The 22,282-nt window shown below is 40.4% G+C and overlaps 1 protein-coding gene across 13 annotated transcripts in view; it reads left to right on the top strand.

The window, feature by feature from the left end:
* The window catches only part of mef2aa (myocyte enhancer factor 2aa), a 63,519-nt gene that overhangs the window by 18,307 nt on the left and 22,930 nt on the right, over positions 1 to 22,282 (top strand). For all 13 annotated transcript variants that reach the window (XM_080476112.1, XM_080476120.1, XM_080476114.1 and 10 more), the window contains exons 2-3: positions 1,978 to 2,195; positions 11,773 to 11,976. In XM_080476112.1, coding sequence (XP_080332238.1) covers positions 2,142 to 2,195; positions 11,773 to 11,976 — 258 coding nt within the window. In that variant the 5' untranslated portion in view covers positions 1,978 to 2,141. The remainder of the gene's footprint in view (positions 1 to 1,977; positions 2,196 to 11,772; positions 11,977 to 22,282) is intronic.

Here is a 22,282-nt window from a genome sequence, read left to right on the forward strand (position 1 = left end):
GCGCGGCACACCTGCAGTCTTCATGCCCTCTCAGCTTGTCGTTTCGTATCTGTGCAAGAGAAATGTCATGACACAGTCTATTATGCCTCAAGACTTGAACTGTCCTGCTGTGACAGCTCCTCGGCATAAAGAAAGGAACGTGTGTGCGGATGTGGGAGACTGTTTCGATCATATCAGGCGCTTCGCTCGGTGTTGATGAAAAAGAGCAAGGCTCATAATGATCTGTTTTTAGTGGAACAGGTCATTATTTCAGCTTTGGTACTCAAGGCTTTCACTCAGTGAATGTGTTCACACTCAATCTCTCAAACAGCTGAACTTTCTGTGGTTAGATCAGACCAACCCAAACAGGTGATTACAGATTACTACACCAATATGTTCAAACACAGTCTTTATAATAATGCATACAAATACATCACAGAGACCCGTTGCCTGTCAATTGTATTGCTCGTCTGTTTCACTGTGACTTCAGCAGTAAAATCGAGACTCTGACATTGATACTGTATCATGAAATTTGGCCTGAAGAATCTTATGTGAAGCAATGAGAGAAACTAGGGTGCTGCTAAACGTTTATGTCAATTAAAATGCTGTAAAATAATGGGGTTATTTTCTTATAATTGGTTGCTGGATGCACTGAAATTTCAAGGTGGCCCAGGTAGAACTTTTGAAGAGCCAGACACTTTCCACATCAGGCGCTCTCGTATTGCAACTGTGCTCAGACAGTTTGTGTGTAAAATGGTGAATGAAGAAAAGCGTCGTCACTCTCCCTGGTCTGTTGTGATGTGGTTTGGGGAAATTCTGTGTGGGGGTTCAGGCTGTTACTTTCCTGGCTCAGACAGCAGTGCGTGGGTAGGTAGCTAGGTGATCTCAGTCAAGTTTGCCTACAGTGGAGCCCCAATTCAGACAGCCAGACACCATAATGCCAGTCCATCTGTAACCCATAATGACTGTATGCCACTGGAACTGGTCATTTTCGTTTTCGTTGCCAATTCGGCCCCTGGCTTCCTCGGCCCACAACTGCTGACTGCATCTAATGGCCTGACTTGTTAACCTTTCTAGATTTGTACTCATAGGGGAAATGCAGTTGTTTAGACATTTTCTATTTGCTGGGTGTATGTGATGGATGTTCCTCCAGGGAGGGAGCTATATCTCTTCTTCCAGAGAAGCAGAGACAGGACAGAGTTAGATGCTCCCCGGGGAACACTGGGGTCTAAACCACTGGCCAGGTTACATGCTCATTCGGGAATACCCCCCACCCCCACCCCCAATTCTCTTTATCCCCTCTCGGCTTCACCTTCAGCCCTGGAGATTTCAACTAGCTTGGTGTCAACACCCAACTAGGTGCTCTCTTAATCATCTTCAAAGCAAAGCTATCATCAGCGTTTGTCAGATCAGACAGTGTGTGCAGACAAATGAGTGTAGTCTATAATAATAATAATAATAATAATAATAATATAATAATAATAATAATTAGAACCAATCTCTGTACAGCATTACGCTCATTAGACTTTCCATCATTTTATCCAACTCTCGGTTTTAAACTCGCAGTATCATATGTTTCCTACATATGATCTTTTCTTTGAAACTCCCGTTGATGTTTCAATCAATCTAAGAAGCATCAAGTTACTAAGATAGTTTCTGTCCTCCAACTGAGAAGCTGTCTTTCACTGACTTCAGCTGTGGTTCAAGTGCAACAGTAGAAGAGATAACATACGGGTCCCATACTTTCTCAATGTGCTTTAGAACAGAACGCAGAGCCCTCCGGTGCTTTGAAGTGCCTGAGGAGACATTGTTGAGTGTCAAGTTAAGTTTCTGTTATTTTCTCTCTCTCTCTCTCTCTCTCTCTCTCTCTCTCTCTCTCTCTCTCTCTCTCTCTCTCTCTCTCTCTCTCTCTCTCTCTCTCTCTCTCGCTCTCTCTCTCTCTCTCGCTCTCTCTCTCTCTCTCGCTCTCTCTCTCTCTCTCTTCTGGCCCTCCTGCAGATTGTGGTGTGGCCTGCTGTAGAGCGAAGAGCACACCAAGAAGAGTGACTGAGTGTATACAAGAAGAGAGAGCCCGCTGCACAATGTACTAGAAGAGTGGAGGAAGAAAGTGTGAAGTTTTTCTGATATTGTTGAGGTGCCGGAAGGCCGGAAAGGACGCAGATATGGGGCGGAAGAAGATACAGATCACCAGAATCATGGATGAGCGGAACAGACAGGTGAGTGGATATCTGTTTCTGTCTGGCTGTCTGTCTGTCTGTCTGACAAGTTAAAACAAATTTGTACTAGGACACTGTTACTTAAAAAAGAAAAGTAGTGGAGTCAGTTCACTAGTTACTCAAACAAAGATATATCAAGAATGGATAAACTAACTAATGACTTAAAAGTTTTACTTCTGAACACGCTACTGTTCAGACCCAGTTAGTTGCTTGTAATTGTCTCTCCGAACTAGAATGTGTGGACAGAGTAGTTATACCACTGTGACACCATAGCTGGTCATCCAGCACTGTATCGCTATGTCTAATCAGGTACATAGAAGTCAAATGGGGACACCTATATGTTTTTTTTTGTTTGGGTCAATTTTAGTCATCCATTCATAATTCATAATCACAAATATTTTAAAGTGCACATGCTTCCACAAACTGGATATTTTTTTTTAGGAAACATACAGAAGTTTAAAAGAAACGGTTTATTGAACAAATAAGGAAAAAAGAAGCTGCAAAACAGTTTAGATAAACTACTAACATTCAGAAAGTAGCAGACAACTCTAAAGGTAAGTTCATTTTTATTTTGTGGGGTTTGAATGCATCAACATTATGGCGGAGGCAAACGAACCTCAGCTAATGCTATAAGATAAGTAGGGAAAGTAAAAGGTAACAAGTTTACTGAAATTATATCTATCTATCTATATATCTATCTATCTATCCATCCATCCATCCATCCATCCATCCATCCATCCATCCATCCATCCATCCATCCATCCATCCATCCAACCAACCCTGTAAGCCTGTTTTCTCTTTATTGTTTCATTGTTTTCAGATCTGTACCTGACTGAAGGTTACACTTTTCTGCAGCTTTTCTTTCTGCCGTGCACCAGAGTTCACCAGCTGTCATATCGTGCATGGATCTAAACAGACATACCTCCCTCCCCAAAGTCCCAGCCAGCTGAACAGGGACCATGACATTTCTTTGTCAGTGCGGTCGTATTTACAGACATGATTCCCTTGCCACCCTGCAATTTCAGCCGGAGAACTTGATGAGGCAGCAGGAGCACTGGGCTGCAGCGGGGGCCTCATGGCGTGGGAGTGAACCGAGGGTAGCGAGGTGCACAGCGGGCCGCCTGTGGCCTCCCCACACTGTAGGGCTTGTCCCCTGGCCTGGCAGTATTGCTGGGCCCCTTCGCTGGATCCCTATGTGTTTGCAGCTGTTTGGTAGTAATTAGGAGCAGCCACTGCACCACAGCACCCTCTCATTTGCAGGGTGGGTCAGAAGGACACACAGCACCCTTCTTTGACTTGGCTACACTGGTCACGGCTAGCCACAAAGAGGGAGAGAGCTGGAATTCACTCTGTCTGCTCTGGTTAAATATAAACTCCTAAACAGCAAAACAGTGTACAAAACAGCAAGGGTCTGTTTGGAACAAGAATAACAGGGACGGATATCTTTAGCAGAAAGACTAGGTCTGGTATTCCAATAAAGATCATCCTTTCGATTTAGCAGCTACGTGAGCACTGTTTTTGACAAATTACACCAATTAATAATGCGTAGGTTTCCTGTATTCAAATAGAACACATCTGGTTAACAGTGCTGCAGAATATAATTAATTAAACAGAAATAGCCAATCTTTACTTTGACCATGTTTCTCTCTGCTAATGTGAGGGTAGCAGTTCAGTCAAGTGTGAAACAAAAATCCACAGTGTGGGCCAATTATCAGTATAACACCTGGCTCATGGTGGGATCCAAATAGAGAAGGCAGGAGAGGAATCGCTCCTGGCTCATCGCTGGTTTCTTCACTCTTTGCAGTGACCTGTGACTTAAGGAAAAAAAAAAAAAACCAAAGGGAGAAATTAATGTGAAAACAGGTTGTCATTTGTTTGCGAGGTGAGCAAGTTATCTCCTCGGAAGATTTGTTCTTTACGGTGCACGTGGTAAAAGAGTGAGGAGTGAATGTTTTGTCAAACCGTTTCAAAGAAAAGTGGAGCTTCAGAGCTTATTATGAATGTGTCTCCCAAAGTATGGTGTTTGCATCAGATTTTAAATGTCTCCCTGTATAATTTGTGAGAAAGTTTATCAGCAAAATACAGGCATTTCAGCTCGCATTTAGTTAGTTTTAGCTGGCTCAGCAGAGAATCTGCTGTGACAATACGCTGCTGTGCTAAAATAAAGCTTTGGTACAAAGTGATGTATGCGTGTGTATCTTTCCCTCTTTTTTTCCCTTGGGCTGTGAGGCGCACAGTGCCATCTCCCTAGGGCGTGCTCCTAACCAAGGGGGAATAGCCATTAGCATATGGTCCCCATTGTCGGGAGACAATTTGAATCTTTGTCTATGTCATTCTGCTGTTAGCTTTCCATACTCCAGCATTCAAATGAAAGGAGTTCTTAAGTGGGCTAATTAGACTGTATTGCTATACAGAATATTGTGGAGGAACAACAGGGGCTCCCGTGCATTGTCACCGCAAGTGGTTTAGGAGGGCTGTTAACCTTTCAGTATTTATAACACTGAGTGGGACACAGGTTGAGAAGTGTGTGCAGTGTGTCAGGAAGTGAGGGTGCAGCGTAGGTGCAGGCAGTGAGCTCAGACAAAACATTTATATTTATGTTGTAATGGAGCGTATTGTGCAAATATGACAAGCAAGATAAGATAGGGGTAAAAAATACTGTACGTTATGCACATTGTGCTGCATACGTTATGTGAAAGTTGAAATGTTTTTGTGCCGCTTTATACTCACACAATAGAGTCTTTGTGCCGTGTGGCCTTGCAGAGAAGTACAGAATGAGATATGAGGGTCCTGTCATGCATATTATGAGAATGCACAGAGTCTGTTTTAAAACCATGCCCTGCATAAGTGATGGTCCTACATCACAGCAACAGAGTCATCAGACCCACTGACTTTGGTGATTGCGAGTGAATGCTTGAGAACAACCACTAGCAGCAGTGCTCTGCATGACCCTCCTGATTTCCTGCATTCACCGCAATTTTTTACCTTTTGTAACTGAGAGATTCAGATACATCATACACTTTCTAATTTTCCTCTCCTAAGTTTTTTTTTTTCTCACGTCCACACATGATGTTTTTAAGGTGGTTTTCTAATATAGAAGGCTATTGTGCTTTCTTACTTTGGAGGTTTGGAGCTCATGATCTGTACAAATAACAACAGTAGAGCCGGTGGCAATCACATAGCAGATTCTGGATCTTTCACCCATTTCCTAGAGCAACTGTCACAGTGTGGATCTACACAGGTATTGATAGTGTAGAAGTGAGGACAGGCAAACCCTTATAAGTTAATGTAAACGTTGGTGAAACCCAGCAAGCGGTGTCTGGTGACGTCCTCTGGATGCCATTAACAGGCTCACCGGGGGTAATTGTCCAAGTCATTAAAAGTTTGATGATTTTGCTGCTGGGTGGAGGGTTGCCTGCCCTTGCTGTGGCTCATTTTGGATTTTGCTCTGGCATGTCAAATGCCTGTAGGCACAGAGTAGCTCGGTCACATTTATTCTCCAGGGAGCATCCGTGTGCATACCTCCCATTTCTCAGCTTTCACTCATTCCTGAAGTTCTGAGTGGTCATTATTTTTCTGACAGTTAAATATCTTGTTGACAGACAATGGAAAGAACAGAGGAGAACTGTTAAGTGTGACTGTCAGTGCATACATTATCACTGGTTAAGATGATATATGGGTGCTAAAACTCTTTGCTGAAGCAGCAAATCCTGAAGTTTGTGTTCGGGACAGGTTGGACCTTCAGATTTATCTGAAAAATGTTGGTCTGTGACTAATGATCCATTTGAATTCTGTTTGAGTTTTTATGATTTTATCCAATGTTTGGATTGTAAAATTGTGAAAATATATATTTACATATGTGCTAGTGTTTACTATATAAGCCAATCTAATTATTTATGTACAAAAACATTCACCTTAAAACAATGCAAATTTATCGCAATGATCAGCTCTGTCTCAATTACAGTTCTCAAGAAATTCAACAAATCTAAAAATTTATTATTATCAGCCGTGTTATTGATTAGAGATATTTTCAGGAAGCTTGCACACATGTTTGATAACTAGCATGTCGTCCACGCCACTAGACAGGATCAGTCATGGCTACTGTAGGTTTCAAGGTCAAGCCCACCCACTGGATGAGGCTTTTGCACCATCAGTTGTCCACACGGGGATCCTGGGGCTGTCCTCTCTCCCACAGAGAGTTGATCCAGGCAGACAGTCGCGGTGTCCCTGGCTTGTCTCCCAAGCCTGCACTCCCTGGCACTGTGGAGCCAGGGCAGCAGCCACAGGGCCTGGGTCACTCTGCCAGCTGGTGCCAGACCTCACTGTCTCTCAAGCCTGCTCTCATGTCTGCCACGGGGGCTGTCAGAGGTGACATGAGGTTCTAATAAGGCCGGTAGCTCCTCACCCCTCTGAAGGTGTTAGTGACTCAGGCATCTCCTGCCATGCCCCAGTCACAGCTGCACTCTCAGTCCCAGATGTCTTGTTTGTCATCCTGGCACCTCTGCCTGAGGACAGACATTGATAGACCCTTTGATTGACACATCCGCTCTCAGTGAATGTGCGCGTCAGTGTTTGTTGGAGCATATGCTGTTATATATTAAGCAGTTTTCTGTGGCAGGGTCTGTCTTCTGGAGGATGAAAACAACAAAACAAAACAAAACACGAATCCAGCAGTAAAATCACTAGTGGCAGGAGCAAATATCTATATTTGTGTTTTACATTTTAGATGCATTTAACACAGAGTGCAGTGAGCAATTTTAAAGGTGGATAGAAAGTTGCTTTTGACAGTTCCACTTCTCTAAGTTCTCTAAGTTGACTTTGCGCTGCATTTCAGTTACAAAGCTGCTCTTTTTCATATCAAAGAGACAATTATAACTGGTAAGATCACATTTTTCTAGAGGCTGTATTCGCTTATTGCCTTTTATGTAATTTCTTTTTTATTTTCCCTTGAGTATAATTTTGCCAGTTCCAGAAAATGAAGACTCTCATCAATGATGGCTTTTATTTAGGCAAATAGGGTGTTACTGTGGGAAATATAGCACACTTTTCTCTGTAGCAGCAACGCTCTTTTCATTTTGATACAAGTTACTGGAGGAAAGTGTTCAACTTCTCTGAAAGAAATCATTTCCATCATGCATTAACATCAAGAAAACATCTGATTAATTTCAGATCGACCCTGGAGCAGGGTGCAGCAAACCCAGCCGTATAGCCCATGCCAGCCAGTGCCAATGCACTGTCTCAAGGTGTAAAGAGAAATGAAGAGTTCTGTTCTTCAGTAATTGTATTTTCACAGCAGATTCCTACTGTCAACCTCATGGTATCTATTTGGGATTTAAATGAGAAGACGGAAGAATCTGAGCCGACCTACATTCACAGAACGGCACAGTGCTGTAGTGGTTGTCCCTCTAAAGTCACAGCATGAATACCCCCCCCCGTTTGACTTGATGTTCGGTTTCTCTGTAGACTTTGCATAGTCTTCCTGTCTGTGGGTTGTTTTTCTGGTAACACTTGTTTCCCCTCAAAGTCGAAATGCATGAATTTGAGGTTGATTGTGTGTAACTCAGTTCAGCCTGTGATTAACTTGAAACCTGTCCAGGGTTTACCCTTCTTCTGCCCATAAGCCTCTGGGATCGGCTCCAGCGGGTAGATTAGGTTATCGAACCGAAATGTTTCACAAAAGTGAAATTGTATTAATACACTAAAGAACTAGACAAAGTTTCAAATGCACAAGATGAGAAAATGCATAGTTTGAATTAAAAAAATAAATAATTGTCTTCAGGTGTTTCATTTGTCAGCTTGTAAGCACATAAGACTCACACTAAATTACCAAGTTCAATTTAGGCCTTGTTCATTATGATGGTGAGGCACTTGGTAATAAAGTGGAAATGCAGAAAGTGTGAATTGAGAGCAGAATTACCACCTCATCTTGACATTGTGAGAGCTTCTTAAAAGGTCAGGGAGTTTTCAGGCGGGCAGAGTCTAAATGAAACGCTGGTATAGTGGCTGATCTGTCGTGTATTGTGTGAGCTGTTATAATGACCTTATCAAGCGCATAGGAACTTGGAATCATTCCAGTTTATTGAAAGTAAGAACGTGGCCTCTTTTCTTTTCTGTCCTGACATTTGATTTTTCAGAGCAGCCATAAGATGCTCTGGTAGTGTGTGGCAGAGCTCGACAATGTTGAGGATAATCCTGTCATTGTGAATTACATGAATTAGTTAGGGAGCTAGGCGATGTGTGCACCACTATAGGCGTGACTTAAATTTTTAAAACCACATTGAGTGTCTTTGTGGGTGTCTTTGACTTGGTGAACTATAGAAAAGCTGTGCCAGAGAACCTCCCACTTGACCTCAAGGATGTTTGTGGTTTCCACTGTCGCACCAGTCACCCCAAGCAAGATAGAGGCGGCACAAGGTTATATTTTTGAATGTGGGTTTTTCTGCTTTGTTGACCTGGACTTCTGAAGGGAACATAATTGGGTAAGATACCCCCACTGTTTTACAACAGGAGAATAACATTGCTGCCCTCTTTAATGATAGCGTGGTAGTGAGCTGGCTGTAGCTGGGGCAGGGAGCAGGTCTCAGTGCTGCTGCTGCTACTGCTGAGGTTGAAATGAAGCGGTACCTGGGTCAGCAGCCCTGCACTCAGCACTATGCCATGCATCCAGGTGGAACAAAGTCCTCGCTCAGCGTCTCATCCTGGGCTTCCTGCTGAAAGGTGACATCTCTCTGGCTTAACAGCCACATTCATCTGCTAAAGAGCATACCATTTGTTAATCGTTTTCCCACATGACAGCTCCTGCTTTCCAGCTGGTTAGGCAAACAAACAAATATGCAAGCAGGTGAATGAGTGAGTGGGCAGCTCTGGTGTTTAGACAAGAGAGACCAGTATCAGGTGGTTGGAACTGCAGGTGCTTTAACAAGGTAGAAGTAGAGGTACAGGGTAGAAATCGCCATTTATGCTTTGTTTTTATCCATTTGTTTTAGTATATTTCATAAACCCAATCACTTAAGATTAAGATTCTTAATCACTTTGTTTTAACATATTTCTCTTATTGCTGTGTAAAGTACTGTGAATTGCCTTGTGTCTGAATGGTGCTACATAAATAAATGTTCCTTGCCTTGCCTAGATATAAGAAGTACACATTTCTTCTTCTCCTGGGTCCATCCTGAGATCATTTCCTCCAACAAAGTGCAAAATGTTCTCTCTTTACAGCCAAACTAACACTGTGGTCCATTTATTACAGATGTTTGAAATTGTTATTATTAGGATTTCGTTTATTCCTCAGAACAACTGGGCTGTCACATTAAGTTGTTCAAAACATTGCCAATCAGAGAACAGACACCTACAGGAAAGCAGTTCTAGCACAAGCTCTTGCTGAATTGGAAAAAAAAAAATTGAATACATCTGCCCCATTTCATCCACAAGAACAGTGTAAATCCCTACACACAGGCAACAATGTAGCAGAGATGTAGGAACGAGTCATTCAAACAGGCCCTACATATTTTTTTGCAAAATTGCGGCTCCTAAGCTGCCTCGAGTTTAGTAAAAGTATACCAACCTGGAGTAAGGGGGCTCTTTCCGTTCTTCCACTCTGCAACATGGAAAAGGACAAACGGAAAGCACCATCACTCAAGTCCTTTTCGTGACTCCTCTCTGTTAGGCAGCATTTGATTCAATTCAGCTTCTCTTGTGTTCAAACCATGTCATTTTCAGAAATGTCACGTTAGAATTTGGTCTGCCACATGAGCTCAAATGACATTGGTGCATTGAATACAATATGACATGAGGACAGGCTCCTCTCAGTCTAGAGCACGAGTAATGGTCCTGTGTAATTACCTGTAGTGTGGAAGATTTGAAATTCATTTATCACAGTTGGAGTGACCCCACTGCCTGAGCGGTTACACATACACTATGCAACACATAGGATTATACTGCATTATACCAGTCAAAATGAGGGTATAGCCGCAAGCTGTGACCAATTAAAGTTGAACAAAGCCAGCTCATCTGCTCAACTCTTCTCTTAGTAGGTCAGTGAAACTGATGGAGAATGCAGACCGGTACGCTCCTCTGTAGCTCCAAGCACAGTTTTTACTAGCACATTTACAAGGCACATTGTATAATAGGCTTTTGACAAGACACAATGGTAACAAAAATTATATGCCAGCATCCAGAAATACAGTTTTAAGAGATAATGCCTGCCATTGCAAAACTAAAGGAGTACTGAACTGTTTTCTTACACTCCCTCATCATGAATCATACTTTGAGAGTGAGTGTAGCTTACTGTAAAGAGGTGGTGTAACATAATGACATATGTGAATGAGTCTGGGGCAACCACAGAGACAGAGCTCTGGAGGTGCAGGACAGAAAGTCACTTTGCACCGAGGGTTTGCGTTACCGGTGGAGTGATGTATGACCTGCAGTCCCATCTGAGGGCTCATGTTACAAGGCTTATGCTGCACTACAGCGATAACTTTCCGTATATGGAGTCAGGGGCTACAGTAATGTATGGACCCCTGTCGTTGCCAAAGCTCTGACTCAGCGCGCTGACTCGTGCCTCTAACCCTGACCTCTGGCCTGATAACTAGACATTTCATACATGCGCTATGTTATTGCAATCATTCCTAAAGGCGGAACGATCTTGTTATCTGTCACCTTGTGTACAGCAGCATTGTTGCTGTTGTGACATTTGTTCAGGTTTAATGAATCAATATTATTCAGATGTGATTTACTCTATTGGATTGTACTCTGCATTTATTTTTTTTCACGGTGTTTTAATTGTAAGCAGTATTAGACTAATGTGTTTCATTATACCCAACAATGAGTCGCAAGATTGCTAACGAATTGCGTGAGACTGTAAAGTAAACAGTTAAGAAGTGGTTTACTGTTTCCAAGGAAGCAGTAGTTTGCCTTGGTGTAGTGTGTCAGTGGCTCTTACAGTCAATGATAAAAGCAGAACAAAAATGAGTAGTAATCGTAAATGCCAACTCCTTTGATTTATGCTTGAAAAATTTTAAAGTAGAATTTCTGTCGTGTCAGTTTGAGTCAGTGGGTCATGTATAAAAAAAACACTGTGTGTTTAGAAAGCAAAAAGCTAGCTAATACTATAAAAACTCTTTAATTTGTGTTATTGGTTTTACTTAAGCAAACACAAGTCCAAAAATGCCCTAGATCATTTGAATTCCAGATGTATAACATGCTTAGAATGAGTGCCATCAAAGCATTCGCAATGCTGCTTACACATTATTATAGGGCGGATAAATCCAGTTACACAAAAGAACTGTGGAGCTTTGACAGAGCCTGCTCAGTACCATAGATATTTTCATTTCACATTTTACCACAGTAGATTTTATTGTGGCGGTCCAACCTTTATAAAATATCAAAGCTTCACATTTTTCACCAGTATTTGCCCAGTAATCATGAATAACCAATGTCTGTTACAGTAAAACTATTTTGTTTAAATTGCATGCAGATGTGCTAATTCCTCATTTACTCGCTCACTTTGATATTTGTTTTTAATCAGAGAGACAGTTTCCCCGCTGAAACGAACGGATTTGTTTTCTGTGTGTTTCCTTAGGTTACCTTCACCAAGAGGAAGTTCGGCTTGATGAAAAAGGCCTATGAGCTCAGCGTACTATGTGACTGTGAGATAGCCCTCATCATTTTCAACAGCTCTAACAAACTGTTCCAGTATGCCAGCACAGACATGGACAAAGTGTTGCTGAAATACACAGAGTACAACGAGCCCCATGAGAGCAGAACCAACTCTGACATTGTGGAGGTGAGTGAGTATTGTGTTTTTACCTTGTGAAAAGGGAACTTCTCTCCCATCATGCCTTTTTAACTCACTGTGACCAAGTAGTTTGTCCTATTTATGATATGTTGCACTAAACTTATGAGATTCAAGAATTTCTTATTCTTTTTAAACATATTAGCACTGGAATCGGACTAAACTCTATATTTACTCTGAGGCAGCAGTTGGCCAGCTTTGTAAATCCTGCTAGAGTAATGGTTTAAACATGCTGGAGTCAGGAACAAGTAACAGTTTCCTCCTCGTCACCATGCAGATAGGGCGCAGGAGGTCTGCACTCAGTGATAAGTTCAGCTTCTCTTGTGCCCATCAACTGACGTGGAAAACCTATCTCGCTACCCGCACGCACACAGAAGCTGCTGACCATCGCTGCTGACCTTGTTTCCCATAGATATTGTACCTGTAGGGCACGGTCCTCTGGCTACTCCTCAGTGCACACAGTCAGCTTGGCTATTTCTGCAACATTTTTCTGTGAAAATGCAGCATTTAGTGCTTTCCATACAGCTCTATAAAACTCAACAAGCACTTGGGTTTCCTGGCAGCTCCTGCATGCCCAGCGTCTAGCGGAAGAGTGAGCCACTTGTTATGCCAGCATACAAAATTGTCAGCCAAAAGTGTAAAAGCCAAAGTAAATGAGAATGATTAGGGATACATCCTGTTCCAAACATCTTGCACTGGCACATGTGTGGTTTCTCAGCTTATTCATGATCTGCTTTAAGAGGCCGGTATCTTCATTCCGACTGAATAAAAGTGCACACAATGTATGTTAATGCCTATTGATGAAATCTTTACGCGTAGTATGATCTTACCCATTAATTTATACTGCTGTTATTTCAATTACACTTTGCAAGACTCTTTTATTACACTGTGCAAACTGCAGCATCCCGACACTTTAGTTTTTATTGCCACCTGCCCACCAAAACATATAGCATTCCGTTACTGCTGTACTGTTGAGATATCTGAAGAGTTTAAGGTTTAAAAAAGAAGAAAAAGAAAAAAATAAATAAATCCTGAATTCATGCTTTGAAAACACTCTCACTTGGAGGAATTAGTGAAATTACTTGCAGCATAAAGGAGTCAGCTGTGGCCCATTATCTTTTATTTATGCTGCTACTGCTTGTGAATTACCTGCTTGGCAGAGCTGCAGAAAAGCGTTCTGGCATCCAGTAGACTCGTGCAGTCACTCCTCCATCAGGGCCCCTCAGAGCAGAGCAGGGGCTCACCTGCATAAAAAATACATGGATACATTCCTTACATAACAGTGACCACAATTTGTTTCTGCTGTGACTCTGGAAGCTGTTTTTTTTTTTTTTTTTTTAAATATGACTTTCTGCCAACACAACATAGAGTCACGTTGTGTTATTGGCTTCATATCAGTTGGGTCTTCCTCAGGCAGTTAGAACACACGCATATCTTTTGTCTGCTCGTGTATGTTTATGCAAACAGCATGTTGGAATTGGAATGTACATTGTGCATACTGTTGCACCAGAGGTCCCATGTCAATTTTTTCTACTTAGTACCGCTGGCTGCTCTCGACGAAGCTGCCCCAGCACACAAAAGGCGAGAACAAACCACTGTTGTCCCAGCTCACTGGGCCAGCATCTTTGCAGATATGAACAAAATCCCCCTCTGCCTGCTAGCGATGGTCAAGGTTCAGAAGTGAAGCAGAGCTGAAGTAACCAACCGAGTTCACTCTGCATCATCACAATACAGCGCCACTACTCAGCTGGTTGAATAGTTGTGTTTGGGAGGTAGCTGAGGACCGATGATCTGCTTTTAGTTTTAGGAGAAATCATAAACAGTATTTTGCCTCAATTGGTTAGCAATTTCAGGTTTTTTTTCCTCCTGCACTTGAGCTTCAGCACATCCCTTTACACTCCATGTAATAGCTGATGCATTTATAATGATGGGAAGAATCCACAACCCCCCCCCCCCCCCCCCCCACTCCTCCCTCATTTATCCAGTGAAATGGGCTTCACATGAGGACACTTAAGCTGGACACTTACCTAAATTTTTAAATTGTGTTAAACAAGCCTTTTCCATGCCAACAACCATGTACTCATTTGTCCAGTTTGGGGAAGCAAGGAGAGTTATCTGCCGTGTTTTGGTTGGTGAGCTCTTTCCGTGTGAGAAACTAAATCAAAGGTCAAATTCCTGCTCAGTAGTACCATCTGTAGATAAAGGCTGAGCTGTGCAGTGTGGGAGAACAGTCTCCACGTTTTCCACAGATGGATGCATGCCTTGGCCACAGTTTGATAACCCAGTGGAGAGCTATGGACTTTGTCTCAAACTTGGCTGGCAGTCCAAAGCAGAGCAGATTTTTCTTGTGTGTGTGTGTGTGTGTGTGTGTGTGTGTGTGTGTGTGTGTGTGTGTGTGTGTGTGTGTGTGTGTGTGTGTGTGTGTTGTTTGTGTGAGCGTCTCCACGGCTGCATGTGTTAACCTTACCAAATCTCCAGGCGACAGGTGAGCTTCAGTGTAATATCTGAATTTATGCTCTCACCTCTGTGTGTGTGTCTGTCTTAGAAATATTCTGATTTCGACACGAAACGGTTCCAGTTCACCTTCCACCCAGTCTTCAATCGTGTTATATAATCACCATGTACAAAACAATAATGTACTTATATTCACTTATGTTAACTTCTTTTCACACACACACACACACACACACGCACACGCACGCACGCACGCACGCACGCACGCGCGCGCAATTACAATAAAGCAAAATCTGATCTGATATGGTACAACGTGTTTTGTTATCGTTTAATATTATTAAAAAGTGTATTATACATAAGGACTGATTTAGTAAAGAAAAGCCACTCAGTACAGATATGCCCAATACTCGATAAACATTCACAGTTGCCTAATTTGTAGCTATTTGTAAAGAATACAAATAATTCAGATTTCTGTCATTTCTGTTGGTAAATGTAGACAGTATTTAATGTAGTTGTGACCTGAGCACAGTGTTCAATTCAATCTTTTTCTCCTGTTTTTTTTTGTGATACTTATTGAATTTTGTTTATTCCACAAATGAAAATGCTGCCGTTAGTCATTACATTAATCTAATAATGTTTAGTGCTACTCTCCTCTTCGCTTGTGGAGCTAATGAGATTTTCGTGCTCCACTATGAGCTCGTACTGCTGTCTGGCACACAGAGAGATGCCTCTGTCTCCTGGAGGAACCCTGACATAAGGCAGCAACTTCACAGACATCGTTTGGCATCTGTGTAATTCAAATCAATCAGGTTGTAATAGTATAGATGTGTATTTATTAAGTTAGCAGGCACGCGGAATCATCATTAACTCAACACTTAAATTGTAATCCTATAAAATCAGGATTGTGAATGAGATTCAGCCCAATTTGGGAATGTGGTTTTAGTGACAAATATCAGTGAATTGTAAATGACTTCATGCAAAGAAGTGACTTTTTACTCCTCCTTTTTGTGTCTGTACCCTAATGGTTTGTGAGAGTAAACGCTCTGAGATCATTCATAGGCAAATTCTGCTTATCTTACCCATAATGAAGACGGGCTGCCATTGTTGTTGCTCAGGCAAAACCGCTCCTTCTCTATTGAAGGATGCAGACCCCGTCTCAGCAGACCACTACAGCGAGAGGAAATGGGCACACAATTATCCATCAGGTTTTATTTTGTGATCACTATCAAATATTAAATGGAGCTGTATTAATGAGATATGTAGATACTGACCATTATTGAATGTCAAACCCCGTGTTTTCATCTCAGTCTAACCTTTGTTCAAGTTTATTTGTGTATTTGCCACCATCGTTCCAAGACTTCACTGATAAAAAAAAAAAAAAAGAAGAAGAAAGAAACAGAAATGCGTACAGTAATCACAATTAAAGGTTGACTTCATCATCCAGTAACGACTGTAAAGATTGGGCTTCAGCGGTACTTTTCCAGCGACTAACTGCTCAAAGATAAATGTTGCGAGTGAAGGAATGAATCCTTCAAAAAAAAATAAATATCTTTGGGCTGAATGGGAACAAGCAGTTTCAGACAGGGGATATTTATGTTCGTCAATCAAAGGCTGAGCAGTGATTAAGGCTCATTTCGATCTTAATGAATGCAAATTGGCACATCTGCTATGGTGGTCTAGCTGTCCAGACTCTTCAATTAGCATGATTGATCAATTATCCTCCTGCTGGTGGCACATTGGAAAGGGAGGCGGGGGAAATGGGCTGGGGGGTTAGGAAGAAAGATGAAAGAGCATACAAAAAAACAAAAAAAACAACCGACCGGCACTCAATAAATCACATATTAGATTAGATTTTATCGAAATGCAAGTATAGAAAAAAAATCATTTGATAAAACTGCTGTATTTTCCCATCTAAATGTATTTTAAGTTATTTTTGTGAAAGCCAACATTGCAGGTTGGGTGATCAGATCATAAAACTAAAACTAAAACAAATGTTTACTAAGTCGTTAGTTATTTTTGACAGGTTGTGATTTGCTTGGTTTGTTTTGAACGCTGGCATTCTTGTCAACCTCACATGAACAAAATCGCAGTTCGCATTTTCATTTTTTTTTTTTTTCTCTCTTTTTTCTCACCCTTAATCAGCAGAAATTCTGATCAAATATTTATGAGAGAGTAGAGCGTCAGCCTTGCAAATATTTAATAGATCAGTACTCAGTCAACTCTGAAGTCTGTCGGGGATATTGTGGTGTGCAGATTATTTGTGTTGGTTTTAACAGTGAGACGCAAATCCTTGAGTATCAAAGCACGCTGATGAAACTGCTCCGCGTACTCGAAGATTGTACTTGTGTATTTATAAATGTGACATACATTGCAAACAGTTTACTGTGCATCATGCCAAGTACATTTCATCAACAGTTATGCTGGAAAGCCATGCAATGTTACATCATTGGTCTTCGCTCATATGACACCGTCTGGGCTGTCACTTTATTTATAAACTCACTTTCTAAATGTTGATGTATTCATGGGGGGAAATTGTGTTAATTATTAAAAAGAATAAGAATGAAAAAATTCAAAATTATACTTAAGAATAGAGTTAGCATTAAAGCATACTGCAGCTAACTAAATTAAAAAAAACATTTTTAATGGTTTTGTCAGTTATTTCTATTTTTCACATTGGTAATTATATAAGAAAATAGCAAAACCATTTGATCACCTTAAATAGTCATTATAATTATAATTATTTAAGAACGAATGTTTTGGATTTTCAACACTCATGAATTGAAATGACTTTTGTGCAGGTCCACTTTAACTGTTAAACTGCAGCATTTGAAAAGTATTGCGCATAATTCCTCACGTAATCAATTGTGTGTATGGAAAGAAAAAAAAAAAGAAAACAATCACATAATTTTTTTATTTTTTATTCCATCTAAATATACCCTTGAAATAACAGTTAATAAATTTCACCATTGACCAGATACATAAGTTGTCCCGATAAATCCATCTGTGATCTTAACAATAGTTGTCACTTGCCTTGCTTTTGCATTGCGCCAGGCATCGCTTTGCTTCTTCTGATGTTATTTCTGAAATGAACTGACTTTGTTTTCACCCACAACATTAATGATCTCACTTCCCTTCCAACAGAGTGTTTTTCCTCTAGAAATCCAATTATTTACTTGTGGGGCCACCTGAGTCCAGGGACACAATTTACACAAAGCTGCTGCTCGTTCTGTTTGTCTTGGATTTAAGAGAATAACTGTGTAAAAACATTGGGTTTATCTTTCCTATTTATTCGTTGTTGTTTTTTTTTTAACTGTGACTGTAAGTCGACTGAGCTTCTCTCAGTGACCAAAGAACAGGCTCACATCCATCTACCAATTTGAATAAAATGAGTATGCGTTTATTTAATAAGATATTTCATAAAACCACACGCTATTTGGATCAAATTGAGACAATTCCTGTCAAAATTGTTCTTCTTTTGAACATCTGGACATTATAGTTTAGATTAGTGATCGTCTGAGAATTTTGTGTTGCCCGTTGTTGTTTGATTTTATTCATCTACTCATTAAAATCTGAGCCAACATTTATAAAAGAAATGACTGAATAACAAAGCTCGGTTAGTGGAGTGGATCACTTTTCAGTCCCAATGTGACTGCTTTGATTCCCATGTCAGACATCCTCGTGCGAGAATGTGACTTATCATGTAAAGCACTCAATCGAGTCTGCACTATATGAATAACTTGCATTGAAACCGGTAGAGTTCGTGCACTCTATTTCTTTTCCCTAATTATCCAGACTTTATTGGATTTAATTTCTTAGATTTTCAGTGGTTATCCAGTACTTATTTCAAGGAGTCAGAAAAAGAGAAAAGTTAAAATAAAAAATATTGCATTTTTGAATTTCTTTGATATCAGAGGGAGCATGATCACACTGAAAAGAGGAGAAAATAAACAAAAGGTGGCTTATCCTTCAGTGTAGATGGGAATGAATTGGGTCCATTTAATAGAAAGATTACATGACCTCACAGTCAGGTTCCCATAAAGCTTAATATCTACCTCCAGCTTTTTCACCAATATCTTTCCACTTCATTCTTTCTCCATTTCTGCTCCTTCATCACCATCATCCTTTTCTGTGTTTCACCGCGGTGCTCACAGCAGCAATGATGAGAGCTCCCTTTTAAGCTAAATCAAATGTCATTGCTGTTGACATAGATTTATTGGGTTTATGTTGATTTTTCCAGGGCTTTTCAATATCTGTGAAATTTTCAGCCGGCCTATTTTTAATATTACTGAAAAAAAAAAGAAGTATGTACACTTTTGGGCTCCTATGATTTATTGGAGTGATATTAAAATTATTATTATTTTTTTTTTACTTTTATTAAATGTAGGTCTCAAACAATGCTGTGGCACGCCTTAAGATGGGAATATATTTGGAAGCTTTTGGTTTTAATGAATATGAAAAGCCTTTTTTGACATTTGTTGTCATAAATATGATTTCTTTAGGTTTTTTTGGGGGGGGGGTTTCTCTACATAAATGTGAAAATCTATCCGTCAGTGTTGTCTCTGGACAGGATGAAAATATAACAGTATAAACAGGTCACTATTAATGAGTGTTTCTGAAATCCAGTCAGTGCCTCTTCGTTAGACGCGGGCATAAATGCTCCCTGTGGTGAAGAGGAGCTGCTTCCTGTGTCTCGTGTGCACGGATTGTTTTGTGTACCTGAAAGCTGTCGTTTGACCTTTGGGCCTGCATTTCTGGCCAGGTTGTACAGTTAAGTTGCGTTGCTTACTAAAACAAACCCAATGACTCTTCATACACCCGTGGCGTCTATTTTCAGACTAGTGCAGTAGGACAAGATAAAAATAAAACGAGGACTCACAAATGTTACAGTGAAAACAGAGAACTGTTATTTTTGACCTCTGGAAAAACCTCTGCTTATGTTACAGTTACAGCATGCGCCTCTGTTTTAATAGCAGATATAGTGAGCAAACAGTTCCGCAATGTGGTACTTTTAATACTTTATTTGATTAATTCCTCACATCTGTGTACTGATGTAATAGTTTGGCAAGAGTTTTCTGAAAAGTCTTCTCCTGCCACAGCGAGTGAAACAGTATTAATGGTGGTGTTGCGAGCAACATGCTGTGTTTCAAAGTGCCCCGTTTTATAGGACAAGGACTCCTTTTCCTCTGGGCCTTTCATGAAAAAAGGTCACCATGATTCTTTTGTAGTTTTCTGAGTGAAATGAACAGTTGTGGTAATGTTCATATAAAGATAGTATCTTACATAAACCCACCGTTGGACTGAAACGTTGTCGTTGCTGTAAGAAGGCACAGTTACAGCGTTTGATACTTAAAAGAGTGAAATGTAGTTTGAAAATGTCCACAGTTCGAATCCAGGTTGAGCTGGGTTCCCCAGTTTCCCTCCCACCGTGTGAAACAGGTTTGAGGTTAATCGATGAGAAAAAATTATCGGCAAGTGTGAATGAGAGTGTATGTGATGGTCTTGTGTACCCAGTCCTCACCCGCTGTCAGCTGAAATCGGCTCCAGGTCGCTGCGACACTGAGTTAAATAAAGCGGTAAAGACGATGGAGGACAGATAGATGGATGGATTTTCTCTGTGTTTTATGTGTGCATGGCTTTCTGAGGACCTTACTCTTGCAGGGAGCAAAATCATTTTCTACACTCACAGTATAAAGACTTGTCATCGTCATGAGGAGAATCATTGAGAATCGTAAAGGCATGGTTTAGATAAGGTTAGACCACAGTAAGTGTTCAGTTAAGATTAGTGGGGGTTCATGTTAGGGAAGTAGCACCGATGGTAGTAATTAAGTCTTTCTTGCTGCGTATATGCCTGATATGCCTTTTAGATTCACTGATCCAATCTACCTGTTATGAACCAAAAATACACTCTAGGATTAGTATTGCAATTTCTTTTGTTATAAATGTATCTACTTACTTACTCACTTTATATTTACCTCTTATACTGCCTATTGACCAGGTTGTCGTTGTAAATAAAAACTGGCTCTGAACTATTCTATGTGTTTAAATCAAGGTTCCATGAATAAAACATAAATAAAAGGTTTATTTTTTCATAATTAAGTCCTGGTTGTAGGGCTAAGTTCACATTTAGGTTAGAGTTAGGGTTGGCGTTAATCAGTACACGTAAAAGTAAGACACTAGGAAAACTATATCATTGAGTGGACTCAACATGTCATGTTGTACAAATGTGTTTTTGCACGCGCGTGCGTGCGTGCGTGCGTGCGTGTGTGTGTGTGTCTTTGTGTGTGTGTGTGAGAGAGAGTGTTTGTGAACGAATGAGTGTGCATTATTTGTTACCAGGTTACTGCTAAGAGATTTTTGCTTTTGGCACATGTCGTGCTTCATTGACGTCAGAGCTTTTTTTTTTTTCACCCTCTCAACTTCCTTGCATATGTCTCATTTCAAACTGAGGGTCTTTTCGAGAGCAAATAATGAAAAAAGACAGTAACAAAGACCAGAAGCTGTGGTGCCTTCTTTTCATCATCAATGTCTACTGACACTAATGAGCGAATACTATGAGGCTCAATTTCAAATTCTCAATCTAAATAATCTAAAAACACATGCATGTCTTTATATAAATTGTAAATTCTTAGGTTATATATTTATATTTTCAATCGACATATTCTGATGTTGTGTGGAAAAGTAAATGTTGTTGAGTTTTTGTATCAAGTAATTATAGGAAGAATAATGAAGAAATTGAGTTAAAGTAAAAATGTGTGAATGTATATAAAGATTATATTATGTAGACTTTTTTTTATTGCTCGTCTAATGGGCTCAAGCCACCTCTATATGAAAACACAGATGAGCCATAACATTATGACAGATGAGGTGACTAACATGATAATCTCATCGTTATGGCGCTTGCTAGTGGGTGAATCATAATCGGGGGAAAAGTCAACATTTTGTCCTCAAAGTTGATGTGCCAGAATCAGAAAAGAAAAGGTGATTGTAAGGACCTGAGAGAAGAAAAAGAAAAACGTGATAGCCTGATGACCGAGGACCAGCATTTTTAACACTGGGCTGTGTTCCCAGTCTCTACTGGTCTGTCTTCACAATGTATTGGAAGGAAGGGAAACAACAGTGTTATTGATACATTTGGGAAGGGAAGGCTGGCCCATTCGCTCGAGTCCAACAGCTGCAGTAATCATTAATGCTGGTTCTGAGAGGCGATGATATGAAAGGTGCCGTCATAATAGACATTACATTCAGTTTGTTGCATAGAGGGGATACGTACATATTATCAGACAGATGTTATGTCTGATTGTTGAATTTATGTTCCTCTTATAATATCTATAGCGACAAAAATGCTATGTCTTCATTTGGTTAGCATTGTTGCTTCATAGCACGATTTGTGTCTGGTCCTTTTTGTGTTAAGTTTGCAGGGTCTCCCTGTGTCATTATTTAATTTAATTTAATTTTTTTTTTTTGTGTTTTCCCTTTGATGGACTGGCAATCTGCCTCTGCCTTCACCCATTGTTAGCTGGGATTGGTTCCAGCCCTTGGCGACCCTGAATGGGACAAAGCGATATAGAAGGTTAATGTTATATCATATACAGTATTGTGTTTGGTTTCTTCAATGTGATCAACCTGATTTCTTTCAGAATTTTAGAGTCAGAAATTTTTTTCTCTTTTGTGCTGGAAAATTATTGTGTCATTTCATCATTAATAAAAAAAGAAAGAATACAATTGGGCTGTGATTTATGTTACAAAAATAATGTTGAGAATTACAATGTTGCATGTCAAAACGCATCGCGTGTAGTCACACATTAGGCTCAAACTAAAAATCTCTTTGAAAGTTTGGCCTGAA

This window comes from Lipophrys pholis (assembly GCF_963383615.2).
Source record: "Lipophrys pholis genome assembly, chromosome: 11".
Taxonomy (NCBI): domain Eukaryota; kingdom Metazoa; phylum Chordata; class Actinopteri; order Blenniiformes; family Blenniidae; genus Lipophrys; species Lipophrys pholis.